Source organism: Siniperca chuatsi, linkage group LG22 (genome assembly GCF_020085105.1).
Source record: "Siniperca chuatsi isolate FFG_IHB_CAS linkage group LG22, ASM2008510v1, whole genome shotgun sequence".
NCBI lineage: Eukaryota > Metazoa > Chordata > Actinopteri > Centrarchiformes > Sinipercidae > Siniperca > Siniperca chuatsi.
This window is the reverse complement of record NC_058063.1, coordinates 430,001-446,472: the sequence shown is the minus strand read 5'-3', so window position 1 is coordinate 446,472 and position 16,472 is coordinate 430,001. Positions and strand designations below refer to the sequence as shown.

The 16,472-nt window shown below is 39.7% G+C and overlaps 1 protein-coding gene across 4 annotated transcripts in view; it reads left to right on the top strand.

Moving 5' to 3' along the window:
• Window positions 1-22: 22 nt before the first annotated feature.
• The window catches only part of tbc1d14 (TBC1 domain family, member 14), a 78,258-nt gene continuing 61,808 nt past the window's right edge, over window positions 23-16,472 (top strand). Inside the window, exons 1-3 of one of the 4 annotated variants that reach the window (XM_044183551.1) lie at window positions 23-174; window positions 497-656; window positions 5,082-5,853. In XM_044183551.1, coding sequence (XP_044039486.1) covers window positions 608-656; window positions 5,082-5,853 — 821 coding nt within the window. In that variant the 5' untranslated portion in view covers window positions 23-174; window positions 497-607. The other 3 variants (XM_044183552.1, XM_044183553.1, XM_044183554.1) reach the window with 3 other exon arrangements.

Below are 16,472 nucleotides of genomic sequence, written 5' to 3'. Positions count from 1 at the left end.
ATTTACCGAAACGTCTTCATAATGTGAGTCTGTAGGTACTGAGGTTGCGAGGTCGATTAATAATGCCTTCAGGTCCAGACAGGTGAATCAATCGACGGTGAACATTCTTGACTCGATTACACCGCACTCACGGTTCAAATTTGTTTTAAAATGGCGGCGGAATCGTCGAGACAGGTATGAAATGTTAACTATACCGGATACATCTGTGAAATGTGCTTGTTCGTATAATTCGCTAAATACCGGAGAAGTGTTTCCTCTCCTGTAGTGATGCTGTTAGAGCAAAAAAATGTCTGTCGCATTTTAACTTAATTTGGTTGCACTTGAGGAAGCTCTGGTGAAAGAGTTAGTTGGCGTCAGCAGCAAGTGGACTTGGCGAACAAGTCCTGTTCAATATGGTATTTATGTTTAACAGCCGCCTTTTTTAATAATCTTCAGGTGAATTTATGTATTTTTCCCGACAAATGACCTCATACTAGTACTGTTTGTGTACACTAAGCTGCGTTGAGGAGGCAAGGAGGTGATGGTGGTACAACAGTAGGCATAGCATCATCATGGACCGCCCCGGCCGGCGGCTACCTGCCACCCACCTGTAGCATCAACCGGCAGCATGGCGAACACGACCCACGGTACCCAGAACCGAAGAGACAGCCACTGTGGTAGGTTACTATGATGTGCTGTCAAGGGTCTCCTATGTATTTATCACGGTTATCATACATACCACTTAAACTCTGCCCTGATATATATGTGCTGTTAAACCTGGTAGTAAAATTACACTTCACGCCAAATTTTAAAAATACTAAGTTAAATACGGCCTTGAATATTGTAAATTTACACAGCTAATAAACCATGTCACGTAGCATTTTGTGAATTATTTAAAGACAGCCCAGAGGAAAATGTTGCTGCTCTCAATAGTCTTTTCTTATCTTCTTATTTGGAGATTACTGAATTTTGACCAAATAAATCTAAGTCCAGTTTGAGAATAACAGTAGAAACACAAGAATTGCAACAGTTTTTTTTTTGCTGTGCTCATAGGCTTTTCAGAGTTTTCTCCATAACAACATTATGGAGCAATAAATAGGCAAGAGAAAAAGGCTTGCATGATTCAGATCTCAATATATTCTCACTTTGGTATCAAGTATGTCATCAGACATACTTGATACCAAATGGCTTGATGGCAGTAATTTAAGAAACACATGAGAAAATGTGTATATAATTGAAACGTGAAGGAAAAGTAATGCACAAAATCCTTATTAGAAATTAATTACAATCTGGAAAATGTTACATCCCAAAAAATAAATCATTGGATGAATGTAATTTCATCACACCACCTATATTCCATGTAAACATATCGACGAAAATATCACATCTGGCATTAACAACAGATACCAACATTCCTGTTCTTCCAAGCTTTCTTTATATCATACTAACATACTATATGTAACTCGAAATTCTTTTCAATGCAACATTTTTTGCTTCGTTGTTGACATGTCAAACAATTGTCCTAAAAACAACATTTCTATCCCAAGGGAGCTCTAACCACACTATCAACTGGGAATTATTCTCTTTAACTGTTGCAGCAAAAACATTCTTGGTGTGTGGTATTGTGACTGCTCCAGGTGAAAATGTCCATTGTGAAAACACTATGTACTGACTGCTCTATCCACACAAATGCGTAGGATAGAAATCTTACATTAAATGATCAAGTAGTACTTTGGGATATCTTTACTCTTTTCCCTGCTGTTTCAAAGCTAACACAACCTGTTAATAAACCATGGCAATTAACATTTTGTGAATTGTGAAAGCCAGTCTTCAATTCGAAGACGCACGCACTTGCTCAGATAAAATTTGAACTTTTGTCTACTAGGACTTGGTCATTTCTCACCACCTTCCTGCAAAATGTATTTGTAAGACTATATCAAGGAAGTGGTTCTGAACATTGAAAATGTTAGTTAATTATATGTCCACATTTCAGAATTTGTGATGTTATCCAACCTAAGATCAAAGTGATGCATATCCTCATGGTGCCTATATCATGACTCACAAATTGTCAAATTCAGCGAATATCTCCTCACAGTCCGCTAGCTGTCCGTTCTGTGTGTGCGCTGAAAAAAACCCAGTGTTTGAACACAGCCCTGGCTATGTAAATGGAAAACAAACAAATAATGAACAATAAATAAACAAAGTGCCTCGGGCCGAGCCGCACAACACTCTTCCAGCCATTCCAGCCATGATTTGCGTGTCAGGTAACGTTAAATGACTTGCCCACGGACATTCAGCTTACTTTCTAGTTTGCCCAGATGTGCTGTTGTTGTGAAGTTTGCTATAGTAGCAGGAGAGTTGTGAGTATTACTGTCTAGAGCTGGTTTGCTGCCTGGGAAACTGTCTCGTCCTCTCTGTTAGCTTTGCAGCAGCAACTGTAGCAACAGTTTGCTAACCCACGACCTAGCTAAACTAACCCACCTCCTAGCTAACGTTAATTATATTACTTGCTGTGTCGTTGTTCGCTCTATATCATGGTATTTGCTATGGTATTGGATTTCTCCAGAATCGCATACACCACCTCTTTTTAAGTAGACGCTAACAGCAACCTTGGTGTTTATCATGACATAAAAACAAGAACATACTTGCCTATGCTGGTGTGGCTAGTATGTTTTAATGCTTAGTTGTTAAACTAAGAATGACATTGCATTTTTATTTGAATATGATACATTTCAAACCAGTTTTTCAGCAGTACATGGTGATAATAACAATAATAATAATGCATTTGTACAGATTCTGACATTTATAGTTGACCTCTAGTTGTAGATTATTTCCACGGTGGCACAGGAACAACCTGTTGCTGTGTTTTGGGATAAAGTCTACCAGGCTCACATGACAAGAGCTTGGTAAGAATCTGGCTACGTGTGTCAACCATTTGCAGAACATTAGGCCCTGTGCTAGGGTTTGACTTCAAAAGTGTATTGATTTTACCTTCCTATTTTACCTACCTATTTATTTTACCTGTCTTTTATAAAAAGACAAGTCTGTGTGTGTTCAAAGCCCTTACTGTCAGCAAGTACAGACACTATTTCCTGTTGAAAAGCAAAACATCTCCACATACAGCTATGTTTTTGTGTGCTGTCAAATGTATCTGAAGCAATGATTATTCATGAAATACTAAGTGTGTAGCAGAAGCGGTGCCAATGTCTCTGTCCATTAGAGTTAAATTAATGCAGCTGAGAGCTTAGACACACTTGTTTTAGCTTAGCTTTCCAGCTGGTGTTAAGGCATGATGTAGCCATACTGGGGCCCTGTTCGGATCTCACCCTTCACTGCCCCCCCTTTTTAATGTAAGATAGTACCTTAAATATATACATTTTTAGGTGGACAGCCACCTTTTTTGAGACAGTTTTTCACATTTGGTTATTGGTCCCTGATCCCAGGGTGGTGCCCAGTAATTATTAATCTATATTAATAATTTTGCTATAATATCAATTGTATAAATAATAATAAAAAATATAAATTTCTGCTAATAACCAAACCTGCCCTACCTGAATCCCAACAACAAGCACCTCAAAATTAATACATTTTTAATATTTGTTGCATTAGTGAAATAATGCTGTTAGAGTAACTGAACAGTATCTTAATTACTCCAAATATAAAGTGACTAAAAATAGCAACCATATTTTCAGTTTTGGCAACTAAAAGCTGATGCCTGGTTGCCAGCCTAGCAACCACTTTTATAAGTCAGTGTTGAGCCCTGATTAGCCTGATCACAATTCCCCAGAGCCTAAGGTGATGTCTTAAAATGACTTTTTGGTCCGTTTTCTCGGACCAACAGTCCATAACCCAAAGATATTCAGTGTACAATAATATAAAACTGAAAAAAGCTGCACATCATCACATTTGACAAGATGGAACCGCTGATTGTTTGACATTTTTGGTTGATAAATGACCTTTATAAACAATTAATCAATTATCTAAATTGTTGTAGATTAATTTTCTCTCGATCGATTCATTTATTAATCGTGTAGTTGTATCGTACAGTATATGGCAAACAATGTGCTTCACAGTAAATGAGACAAGCTAAAATAAAATAACTATGGAATCTGAAGATAAGGACAGAAACATGAAATCACATAAAACACAATAAGATACTGCAAAATACATATATTATTATATAGATCAAGAATGAAAAGTACCCTGTGGAGTTGTATTTCTCACCAAAATGCATAATTGAGTCCTAACATATTAAATATATCTCCTTCTTCATAAAATCTTTTAAAAGTTGATAAATTTTTTTTAAGCTTCATAGTTTACATCTATGTTTACAAGCTAGCTTCCTTGAGTTCCTTGGTACATTTCTTTGTGCGTTAATGCCACCACGAGCTACAAGCAAACAGGGACCAGGTCATAAAACTGAAATTTTAGTTATAGGTTCTAAACCTCAGCGAGAGAGAAACTGGCCACGAAATTCAATTCTCCAGGACTTAAATTCAGCCAGCAGGCAAGAAACCTTTGTGTCATCTTTGACTCAGAACTAAACTTTAGGGCTCACGTGGGGTATGTCACCAAATCTGCTTTTTATCATCTCAAATATATACCTGCAGTGCGGCCATTTCTTTTTTACTCATCTTTAAAGCACGTTGTGGTCTTGCACCAGCCTACTTGTCTGACATGCTTCCAGTCTATGAACCAGGACGGCCTTCAGGTCCTCTTGCACAAGTCTTTTAGTTGTTCCAAAGTGCAGAACAAAAACCTCTGGTGAGGCAGCTTTTAGTTTTTGTGCTCTGAGCTGTTGGAACAGTCTGTCTGAGGATCTGAGAGCAGCTGAAATTGTTTATCTTTAAACACAAACTTAAAACCTACCTCTTTAGCCTCGCTTTTAATTAGAATGTTTTATGCCCCTTGTTTTTTATTTAATCATTTATTTCTCTATCTCAGGTCACACATAGGCACCACTAGAAATTGATCATTTATTAAGTTAAAGTTTTACAATAATAGAACTTTTACTTCTTTTAGTTAATTAAATACTGGTCAGTAAAAAACTGATGTAAAAATGTGTAAAAATCTAACTCATTGAATTTCATATTCTTTTAAAGGTGTGTCTGGAGGAGCCATAGTGGAGAATGGCCGTGTAGTGAAAGACTTGACTGCCTCTGACCTCCACAATCACACCAACCACCACTGCCATGAACCCAGCATGTCCCTGCACAGCGAGCCCGTTCTGCCCAGTTACAAGCCATCCTGCTCCTCCACCCCCATCTACTACAGCAGCCCCCAGAAAAGCTACTCAGACCTGAACCAGGACAGCAACAGCTTGTCTTCCCAGGACTCTGGTATCCCAACTCTGGAGATCAACCCTCCAGAGCCTATCCTCCATAGCCACCAACGCCCAGGTGACGGACTCCTGGACTCTAGTCATGGCACTCCTGCCACTTTACCTTTGGATGATGATCCCTCTGACGGCAACGCCATCCGCAAATCCTCCACCTTCCCCCGGAGTGGTTATAACTCCATCTGCCTCTTCAGCCCCACCCACAGATCCGCCACCACGGGGATGAGTGTTGGGGGCGGAGCCTTAAACCGCAGCGACGACATCTCTGTGTGCAGTGTGTCCAGCATGAGCACAGAGCTATCGGTGTCCAATGAAGACATATTGGATTTCACTGTCACTTCTGACTCCAGTGCCATTGTTACCTTAGAGACGGATGACAGCCGTGCTGCTCACTTCTCTGATGTTATGCTGTCATCACTGGGAAACCCCAGAGACTTATGGAGTCCTGTACGACAGCTTCCGGGGTCATGTGTCACACAACAGGTAGAGGATGGCAGGCAAAAGAAACCGGGACCTCTAGCAAGCTTATTCAACAGGTAAATTCAGATATTCAGTTATTGTCTTGAAAGGATAACTCACCTATGTTTGTCAGCATAGGTTATATATATATATATATATATATATATATATATATATATATATATATATATATATATATATATATATATATATATATATATATATATATATATATATATATATATATATATATATATATATATATATATATATATATATATATGAAAGAAAGATAAAAACCTGGTCAAATGTGGCCTAGACGTGACAAAAGCAGTGAAATCTCCCTTTTTTGCATTTTGACAAGTAGAATGAAGAAAACAATTTCTGATTCATAGTCTGATTCATGTTATGCCACCCACATTTCAGGTACTTATGTGTAAATATCCTGTAAGTTTTGTGACGATTTGGCCAAGTTTCGTGTTTTTGTTGGGACTCCACAGATGAATTCATTAATTTGGGTGATTGGTAATTGAACTTTTCTCAGGTGACTGCATTCTCTTTTGTCCCACAATTCTGAGAGCCATTGAACGCAGCATGGGCCAGTATGACCTGTGACCCGGATTTCACCAGGTCAATAAAAAGGTCAGCGATCATTCGTTCTCTCTCTTTCTCCTGGAATCCTTCACTGTGGCGGATAGCCATGGCTGTCTCCCTCTGTGTGGCTTGCTCACCAGCCGACACCCACCTGAATTCTCTTCTCGTGGCTTCACCGTGTAATCCGCTCGGAGCAGAAACACACAGCAGAACCGAAGTCCCCTGATCTACTGCAGCGTTGTGAAGGCCTGTTAGATCTCTGCAATAAAGTTTTGCGCCAACTGCTATTGCACAAAGCCTGCTAGATAACTTTTAAGAAACACAACCACAGGCGGAGCGACTGGCTTCCTCCAATCTCTACAAGCAGACACTGCACAGAAAAAGACGCTTCCACAGCGGAACCACAGTTCTTCCCAGCTTGGCTCGTCTGCAACAGACTGACCACCAGCTGACAGCAGCACCAAAGCCACCTCTCTTTTCCCTCCCACGGACGGTAACGTAACAACTGGGCGTAGCATAGAGTAACAGTGTATATAGCTAAGCAAAGGACTGTTTAACTTTTGTACATGTGGCGTTACAGATGGGTTTTCATTGAGGTTTTATTGTTGTGATCTTCTCCATGGTTAACGTGAGGTTATTATTATAACCATAGTTCTCGGCCACCGCTAAGTTGATGTTAGTTTATGTTATGCTCCACACAGAGTCTTTGCCTGCGAACTAACTCTTTTTTACTTGGCACCGTTATCCTAAACAGATCATAAACATACACCTCTAGTTTGGCCCTTAAAGACAACCCCAGCCGGTGGAGAGTAACTTTAAAGCTCCCACTTCCGATGTTCCTTTGTTTCTGACCGCGTGGGTTCATGGTCGTGCACACAAGACATACGGAGGCAGAACAAAGAAACATACACACATTCCTTTTGGCGTGCACCCAGAAGAAATGCTTGTATATAATAATGCTGGCTTCTTTAATGTTTCACGAGTGAGTAATTTGCCAACCTCTTCTATGTTGAACTCCAAATCCTTCAACCTACTAGCTATCAATTGTAATTTTGGTTATAGTTAATAATTTAATTATTCATTGGGGTTCCACATTGATAGTTTAGTGTATTTTATGAGACTCAATCAATTGGCTATCATTTCTCATTCATTAAAGTTATTTATTATCTTTGATAATTCTGATGGCCATAATTAATTGATCGCACCGACACCATTGGGTGTCCACCTTTGACCATTGTAAACCCCAACATGTTTCTAGCTCATTCCAGCTCATGGGAATTTGAGCTGACGCGGCAGACTAATAATAATAAACCGGCACAAACATAAAAGGGTTTGAGCCCATTTGAGGCTTTACATGTTTTCCCAGCTTCACATTCTGCCTTCTGTTGGACAGAAAGTTTGTGATCCACCTGCAGTTGGAGTCAGGCACATTTAGCTGGGAGAGCTTGTCCTGCAGCAGAGCTGGGAAGATGGTTTTGAAGGCGGAACTGAAATCCACAAACAGGATCCTGGCCTAGATTCCTGAGGAGTCCAGGTGCTGGAGGTTGAAGTGAAAGGCCAATTTTTCTTCAGGGGGTCCAGGAGTGGGTCTGTGATAGCTTTGAGGTGGGACAACACAAAGCGCTCAAAAAATTTCATTACCACAGAGGTCAGGGCGTTCTGTAGTCATTAAGTCCTGTGTTTTTTTGGGGACGCAGATGATGGTGGAGGATTTGAAGCAGGCTGGCACATGGAATGTATTCAGTGAGTGTTAAAAATGTCTGTGAACACCAGAGACAGCTGATCGGCACAGTGCTTCAGGGTGGATGGAGAGACAGAGGTGGATGGAGAGACAGTCTGGCTCGGCTGCTTTGCGGGGGTTCTGCCTCCTGAACAGTCTGTTGACATCCTTCTCCAGGATGGATAGAGTCGTTGTTGCAGTAGGGGAGGGGGAGCTTCTGGGCTGGGTAGTTGTGGAGAGGGCCAGGCCCCTGCTGAGGTGGAACTGGTGGGCTAGAGTTGGTGGATGGAGTCACGGGGGATGGTGTCAGGATTGTCCCATTGTCTCTCAAAGCGATAGTAGAACTCATTCAGTTGGTTGGCCAGGCGCAAGTCATTAATGGAGTGGGGGGCTTTAGGTTTGTAGTTGGTGATCTGTCTGAGACCGCTCTAGACAGAAGAGTCGTTGGCTGAGAACTGGTGTTGTTGTCTCTCTGAGTACAGACGTTAAACCTGTCCCTGTCTCCACTCCTGAACGCTTCTTCCTTTTCCAACCTTAGCTGTCTGAGTTTAGCTGTGAACCAGGGTTTGTCGTTGTTGTAACTCACCCTGGTGCGTGATGGTACACAGCAGTCCTCACAGAAGCTGATGTATGATGTCACAGCCTCTGTGAACTCATTCAGACTGTTGGTAGCAGTCCTGATAACATCCCAATCAGTACAGTCCAAGCACGCCCGAAGGTCCTCCATAGCTTCACTCGTCCACTGCGGAAGGGAATGTATCTTTTTTTTTTTTTTTTTTTTCATAACCAAAAACCATTTTAGATATGACACTTCCATGCAGTCATACACACATATGTTTACAAAATGTAGAAATAAAACTTTCATCCCTATCTGCTATTTCTTGATTTTTCAGTTTGACTGCAGCCATACCTGCAGTTATCCACAAATTCCAGCCAGCACTAATGTGGCAGCACTTTACTTTAACCCTCCTTGTTTAACATTTATAAGCAGTATATAAACATTTAATGAATGGTTTATGACACGCTACAATGTAGTTAAGGCCCAAGCAGCGACCGCTACGGAGGCCCTATTGTAGTGCAAGGAATTATTATTCTTTTTCTTCTGAAATTTTTGTGGTCGATGTATCACCCCAAGACATACAAAACAGCCTCTTGCAGTCATACCCTAAACCCATCAGGTAATCAGCCATTTTGAATTGAATGTGCAATTTTAGGCCATTTTTTGCCATTTACAGGCCACATACTTTAACAAACTCCTCCTAGAGAATTTGCAATTAAAAGTTGTGAGTTTCTGTTGAAAGGCGTGTCTGTGGCGTGGCGGTGAATGTCAATGTTTCACCATAACACAGGAAGTTGTTGTAACTTGAGTGTACATGGTCAAATCTGCCCCAAACTTTACATGTTAGATAAGAGTGCCAGCCTGAAGAAATCTACAGGCCAATATTGAATAATAGTCATAGCGCCACCCACTGGCAACAGGAAGTTAGCCTTCAGCGAAGTAGTCCCTGCGGTACTTTTCACCTAGATACAGCATTTCTGTGGCCAAGATATCACCACAAAGACATACAAAAAAGCCTCTTGGAGCCATACCCTAAACCCAACAGGAAGGCAGCCATTTTGAATATAAGCTGAAATTGTAGGCTGTTTGTCGCCATTTACAGGCTCCGTACTTTAAGTCTATCCGATGAATTCTCTTGAAAGAGTTTGTTAAACTTCCAACACAATTGATAAGAGTTAAGGCCTGAACACATCTACATGCCATATGTCAGGAAGTTAGTCCCTATACTCATACAAACTACTCCCAGCAGATTAACCAGATACACCTTAAATTTATAAAGCAAAGTCTTAAGACCTTGATGATGCTTCATTGGGAAGATTGTGAGTTTCCATCAAATGCCATTGCTGCTGCGACTGATTATTCGCTATGAAAGAGGAAGTTGTTGTAACTTGAGTGTACATAGTCAAATCTGCCCGATATTTCACATATTTGAAGTCCCGGCCTGAGGACATCTACATGCTAATTAGGAGCTGTAGTCATTGCTCCACCTACTGGTAACAGAAAGTGAGCCTTGCATGATAATCATCATTTTATTTACATGAAAATTTCAGGGTGTGGCGTACACTTGACACTTGCTATACTGGAACGTGACGTATAATTAGTGGGTGTTCTCTAGTGTCACAGAGGGGACACAGGAAGTTACATTTAACTCCTTCGTGCAGCGTCCAGAACACGTGCAAATTCAGCGCCATGTCATGCAACCTCCGGCAGCGACGCCTAGTGTGAGGGCCTGTTCATCGCTGCTTGCAGCTTTTAATTATTATTAGTATCTGTTAACAACTATAACTCCTCCTGTGGACACCCATAAGTGGAAGTCTGGGTATAAACGGATAATGAATGTCAGTTTAGTAAAACTCAGCTGTAATAATATAAAATCCGTTATCATAGTATGTTATAATATTTGAAAAATACTGTACATAAATAGCCCCCGCTCCAAATCATTGTAGCTGATTACAACAAGCTTTTTATATTGTGTTATAAACCATTTATTAAATGTTTATGTAGTGCTTATAAATGCTAAATTGGGTTTTTTTTAAAGTAAATTGTTACCACTAATGTCAACTACTGATCATAGGGAGAAGACCAATCATTTTAAAGTTTCAAATAAAAAAATGTCCCTACTTTACCATAAAACAAAATGAGCCAACTGATTTAGATATGACACTTTTTTAGTAGATATTTTTCATTAACTTTTCATCTATCTGCACAGTCCATCATCTGGATATAATAAGCAATAAATTAACCTTCATTTGTCATTTTTTGATAGATTCTGTAACAAGTGCTATGTTGCCATGAATGGTTAAAAATAAAACCATTGTAGGCAGCCTCAGTGAGATAATTATCCTTTTTAGTTTCTGTACTTCCTCTCATCATGGGCTCTTTGTTGAAAGTCTTATTATAGCCTTACAGAAGTAAGCATTGCTCAAAGTTGCTTTACAAACCTTGCTTAGCCAAGACATCCGTCTCACCCCTCCCACCACTCTTGCATATTAGAGCTCACCCAGAATGTGTCCCTTTCCTCTGCGTAACATGGCACAACATTAGTATAGTTTAGTTTTAAGGCTCTGCATATTCTTGCTGCAGTATCACTTCAGTGAATTGGCTCTCACTAAGTTGTCTCAAAGCAAGGACAGGAAGATTAATAACAGAGACCAACACACAAACACACCAATAAAACCTGGTTGACGAAACCAGGTGATTTATGCTTTCACAGAAAAACAGTTTGGCCTTTACTCATCAGGGATCGCCCATCATGTTCCAATACCCCAAATCCCACCATAACCGTCTTAGCTGAGGAATTTCCTGCAAGAAAACCATGCAGCATTACAAATTTTGCTTTAAAGTTACTGATTGACCCGTAGGGACACTGCATCATTCTAGGGGGCCACACTGCTGCTCTGTTTGTAAAGAGGATACTGTCATGCTGTTGCATGTAAAGTGTTACTTCCAGATTCTGTATGTGTGTTATTGGAGGTGTGGTGTTCCTTCCTCTTAAACAGATACATATATATTGCAGACAAAGCAACTGGGGGAACAGTATTTTAGTCTGTGATTACTTTAGTGTTTTGACCATTAGCCACCCAGTGTTTTTAAATGTATTTACCAATAAGGCAAGAGCATATGTACAACCATAAATTGCTTTAATGTATTTCTCTGTCTTAGTCTCTGATAGGTGTCGTCTTTGTGATTTTCAGTGTTTATTTTTACAAAGTATTTTGTAGAGCTGAAACGATAGTTACATATCGATTAGTCAACTAACTAACTCAATCAACAGAAAAGTAATCTGTAACTCTTTTGATAATTGAATAATTAAATTCAGTTTTTTCATTGTGGCGATACTTTTTCAGAGAGGTCATAGTCAAGAGAGCCTTCCTCAGATAAATGAGACATTGCTAAAATTAAAGAAGGAACCCAGCTACACTGAAGGTTTTACAAAGTCAAAATACTAAAATATAAAAATGAGAAAGGAAATTGAATAACTTAAGAAATTTGAATGAAACAGTGAGCACACCAAAAAGCAATAAGCTTGGAGAGCAGAACAGCAAGCAACCAGATCACAATGTATTGATTGTGATCAGACAAAGCCAAAATGACCTGCTTTGCCACATTCCACTTTCCAATTGAGGTCCAGAGTTTTCCTTGAATGAACAGGGAAGGGCATTTTACAGGACCTAGTCAAATTTTTGTAATTGTTGGACCAGGCTGCTGGTAGACAATTCTTTTCACAGCTGTAACTTGACACCTGCTGTGTTGTTTTATGAGGTGAGTGTATGTGTGTGAGGGATTTGGACAAGGTTGTAAGACCCACAGAGTGCTTTAAAACTTGTAATTAAAGCCTGGAATTATAGCATTACAGAGCTGGGTAATAAATTGTAAAAGAACAACACGCCCTTAGTATTCATTGCAGGATTATTACATGTGATAGAAAATATCCATGTAATATTAAATTACATGCATTAAAATAAAACTTTCTAGTAGAGATGCACCGGTATAGAATTTCTGGGCTGATACTGACAACCAGTCTGGCTACACTAGCGGTGAGGCTTTATGGATGGCAATGTTGGTTGTTTCACCACTTTGGTCCAGAGTGAATATCTCAACAACTACTGGATGGATTGCTATGAAATGTGGTATATATATATATATATATATATATATATCTCCATGGTACCCGGAGGATGAATACTAATGACTTTGGTGATCCTCTGACTATTCAGCGTTTAGTGCCACCAGCAGGTCAAAGTTTGACTTTGTCCAATGTTTTGGGGTATGACCAAATACTTGAACAACTAATGACATTCACATCAACCTCAGCTGTACTATGTTTAGTGTTAATTAGGAAATGTTAGCATGCTTAAATGCTAAACTAAAATTATAAACATGGTAAATATTATACATGCTTAGCATGCACCGAGCAGCACCAACTTTTGGGCAGTAAAGCATTACTTAGTAATGTGATTACTTTTTTCCCAAAACGAGTAGTGTAATTGATTACCCTTGAAAAATTCAGTAGTTGCATTACAGTTACAGATCCCAGTAACGCTGTGTTTCTTCGACATTTGGGGGTAGGCTTGTTCACTGTCTTACCAGGAGTTAGGTGGTGTGTTAATATCAGTTTGGTCTCTTTGCGTTCAGTTGACAGACTGGTCCGGGGCTTGTTAGCTTGTTGCAGAGCTTGAGGTGGGGAAGCCAGTTAGCCTCTGCCAAAAGAGGAGAAATGCAACTCCAAAGTTGTCTTATTCAAATTTTGTGTGTTCTTCACTGGCTTGGTATTGTTAGCCATGGGTATGCCTACATTCAGGAGTCACCTAGAGATGGAGGGTGTGTGACCCTTGCAGCTGGGGAACTTTTGAAGAGCTGTGTGCAGTCACTGAGGCTAAGCTAGCTGTTAAAGGTCAGTAAATACCTCCAAATTGTAGAGTTGCCTGGTTGTTAAACCACCATTTCTACACGTGTTAAATACAGAAGTAATAAGTAATGTAACAAATGCCTTTTGCTGCTGAGTAATTAGTAAGTACTTTTTCAATTAGTAATATGTGATGAGTATTTGATTACAATTTTCAAGTAACTTGCCCAACACAGCTTAACACTAGAAATGTATTGTCCATCCTTATTTTTAGTACTTATTTTTAGTATTTTGAAAAGTTGACACTTTCAGTTTTCAGTGGTGCTGATATGTGTCAGGAAAGATACAGCATTTACAGACCACTGTCCTGTCTGTCACACAGATTACTGTTGATTTCAGTGGCTTTTAATTGTATTTGTATCACAGTGGGTCACAGCAGATTTGTTTGGCCATTCAGTGGTGGTGGGTCATGTGAAAGAGTGACACTGATGCATACCCTCTAAGTTTGATTGATTTCCCTCAAAAGTATCATCCTCACACTCTAAACCTGGGTAAAAATTGCAGAAACCTTGGACAGAACCAGACTCAGTGGTGGGCGGCCATCTGCCGCTTCCGTGTTAGGTTACTCAAAAACGTGTTATGTATAAAATGTATGTATAGTAGATTAGTGAATATATAAGTCATACAGAAGCAAACTATTTTTTTATTACTGTAATTGATTTTAGATTAAATAAAACAATTATATTTAGTGTGATACATCATGTGTTAAATGGCATTACCTCCCTTGATCCTCCCTCCCTTACTATTCTGTCCAGTTATCTTTTTATGTTATCTCTCCTCCCTCACATGGAGAAGTTACTCATTCCCTCAGTGCCCTTCAGACTCCTTCTCCTCACACCCATTCCTCCCCTCCCATTTGTTAAGTCAGGCCTCTCATTGCCTGTTTCTCCGCAATCTCACTCTGCCTGAACATAGTGGCTGCGTGGGACATTTTTTCCTCTCTGTAACTAAAACTATGGTAGCTATGGACCTGAATCTTGACTGAAGGAGAGCTTTAATTTCATCAGGAGGTTTTACTCTCCTTTATTTACTCTTTACTTTGAAAGCTCAACCTGTTTCTGTGTTTTTTGAGGAGGAGGATTTTGATTCAGTGTTTTGTGGTGACAGAGCAGGATGGCAACCCCATCACTTCTTCTGTACATTGACAGGTAGGATAACTCAAACCAGCAGATGACATAAAAAGTTTGTTTTATGGTTGACATTTCTTAACCACTGTGGCCTGTAGTTAATTTATCCGTGTTTTGTATGCAGGCAACAGAGTTTTGATCAGAAGTTGAATAATGTGGCTTTTGTGGTAGATAGCCTGTTTTCTGTTGTACTAAATACACACTGGTCTCTGGAGTTAGTGTATTCTGTTTGACTGTTTTATTAAAAAACAGCTTGTAGCACCCCTATGCTCTGCTTACTGATGCATTTTATGATGGGAAAAACTCAATGTACTCTGGTGGTGTAGTCCCTCATTCGATCAGGAGTGTTCTAACGTAGAAAAGGTTTCAGTCGTAGTCATCTGGACACTGTTTTCAGAATCAAGATGTTTCGGCTTGATTCTGAAAACAGTGTCCAGATGACTACGACTGAAACCTTTTCTGCGTCAATGTACTCTGCTTTCCCTCTTCTTGTACTAGCTTGTTTGGTATTTCTGTGCCAGGTGTCCTCATTATTAGTCGAAGCATATGAACCACCGAGACACCTTATCACCTTATCTGCAGACACAAGACTGAACACAAGTGTTGTGAAATCCTAATATTCTTGGGAGACTTGACCATAAACCAGTGCAGTGTAAAGCCTCAGTTTGAATTCAACATACAAACAAGCACCTCTGCCAGCCCTTTAGGATTTTCTAGCCATTCCACTTGAGCATTCGACCATAGCCACAGCCATTCAGCTGTCACTTTGAGACATATTTGGCCTGGATGGAATGCAAATCGTGTTTCTGCTTTGTGGACATTTGTTTGGTGGCATATACGAAAGCTGAAAACATGATGTTCTGATGTTTGGAGGAAGGAAATACCTTCCACTGCTTGCATTATCTTTGTGTACTACGGTATCAGTAAGCAAAGTGGAAAATATGCTAGACTGACGCAAAACAAGCCACTATGAGAGAAGCAAGAGTGAGGTGTTACCACTGGAAAGTAAATAATGTTAAAGGTGCCATACTGGCTCACGCAGACTTGTCATTGACTGTGAACATGCATACCTTTCGTGAAATTCAAACCTAGATATGATCTGGGTTAAGTATGACTTATAACTAGTTACTTATGAAATAACTGGGGGACAGAAAAGACCAGGTTGTTGTCATTTTGTTTTCAGGCTGTCATGGTCATTAACTTTAACATTAACATACAGCTAGATTATTTTATACTCCTGATAAGGATTTCTATGAAATACATCTGTTTATAGATGCTTATGTCAAAACATTTCACCATTTCTTTTAGGCTAGCTAGTTAGCTGTAAAAGTTATTAGTTTGTGCTGTTTTCCATGGCTGTGAACCTGATGTTTCCAAGGGTTGCAACATTCAGCATAGTGGTATTACTGTTTACAAAATATAAGTTTTGTGGATTTTTAGGCAAGTGGCATCTTTTTATATCGTGTGTTATCGACCAACTCTTTATAACAATAATGCTCTGCATCTCTTGTGACTTCAGAATTGTTGCCTCCTATAATTGATAAATAACCCTGAAGCAACACTGTAATCATAATGTAAGTAGTAACTGCTGATGAGTTGCAGCGTTAATCAATGAACATTCTACAACGCATGCAACGCACTGCAAGGTGAGCATCTCAGAGGCAGTGTTGCACATTTAAACACGCTTAAGGATTAGTATATATATGTTTTATGTTTGCCTTGTAAACTATACAGCACATATGAGCATGGCAATTAAATACAAATAATTGGGTTATTGGATGCTCTGTGCA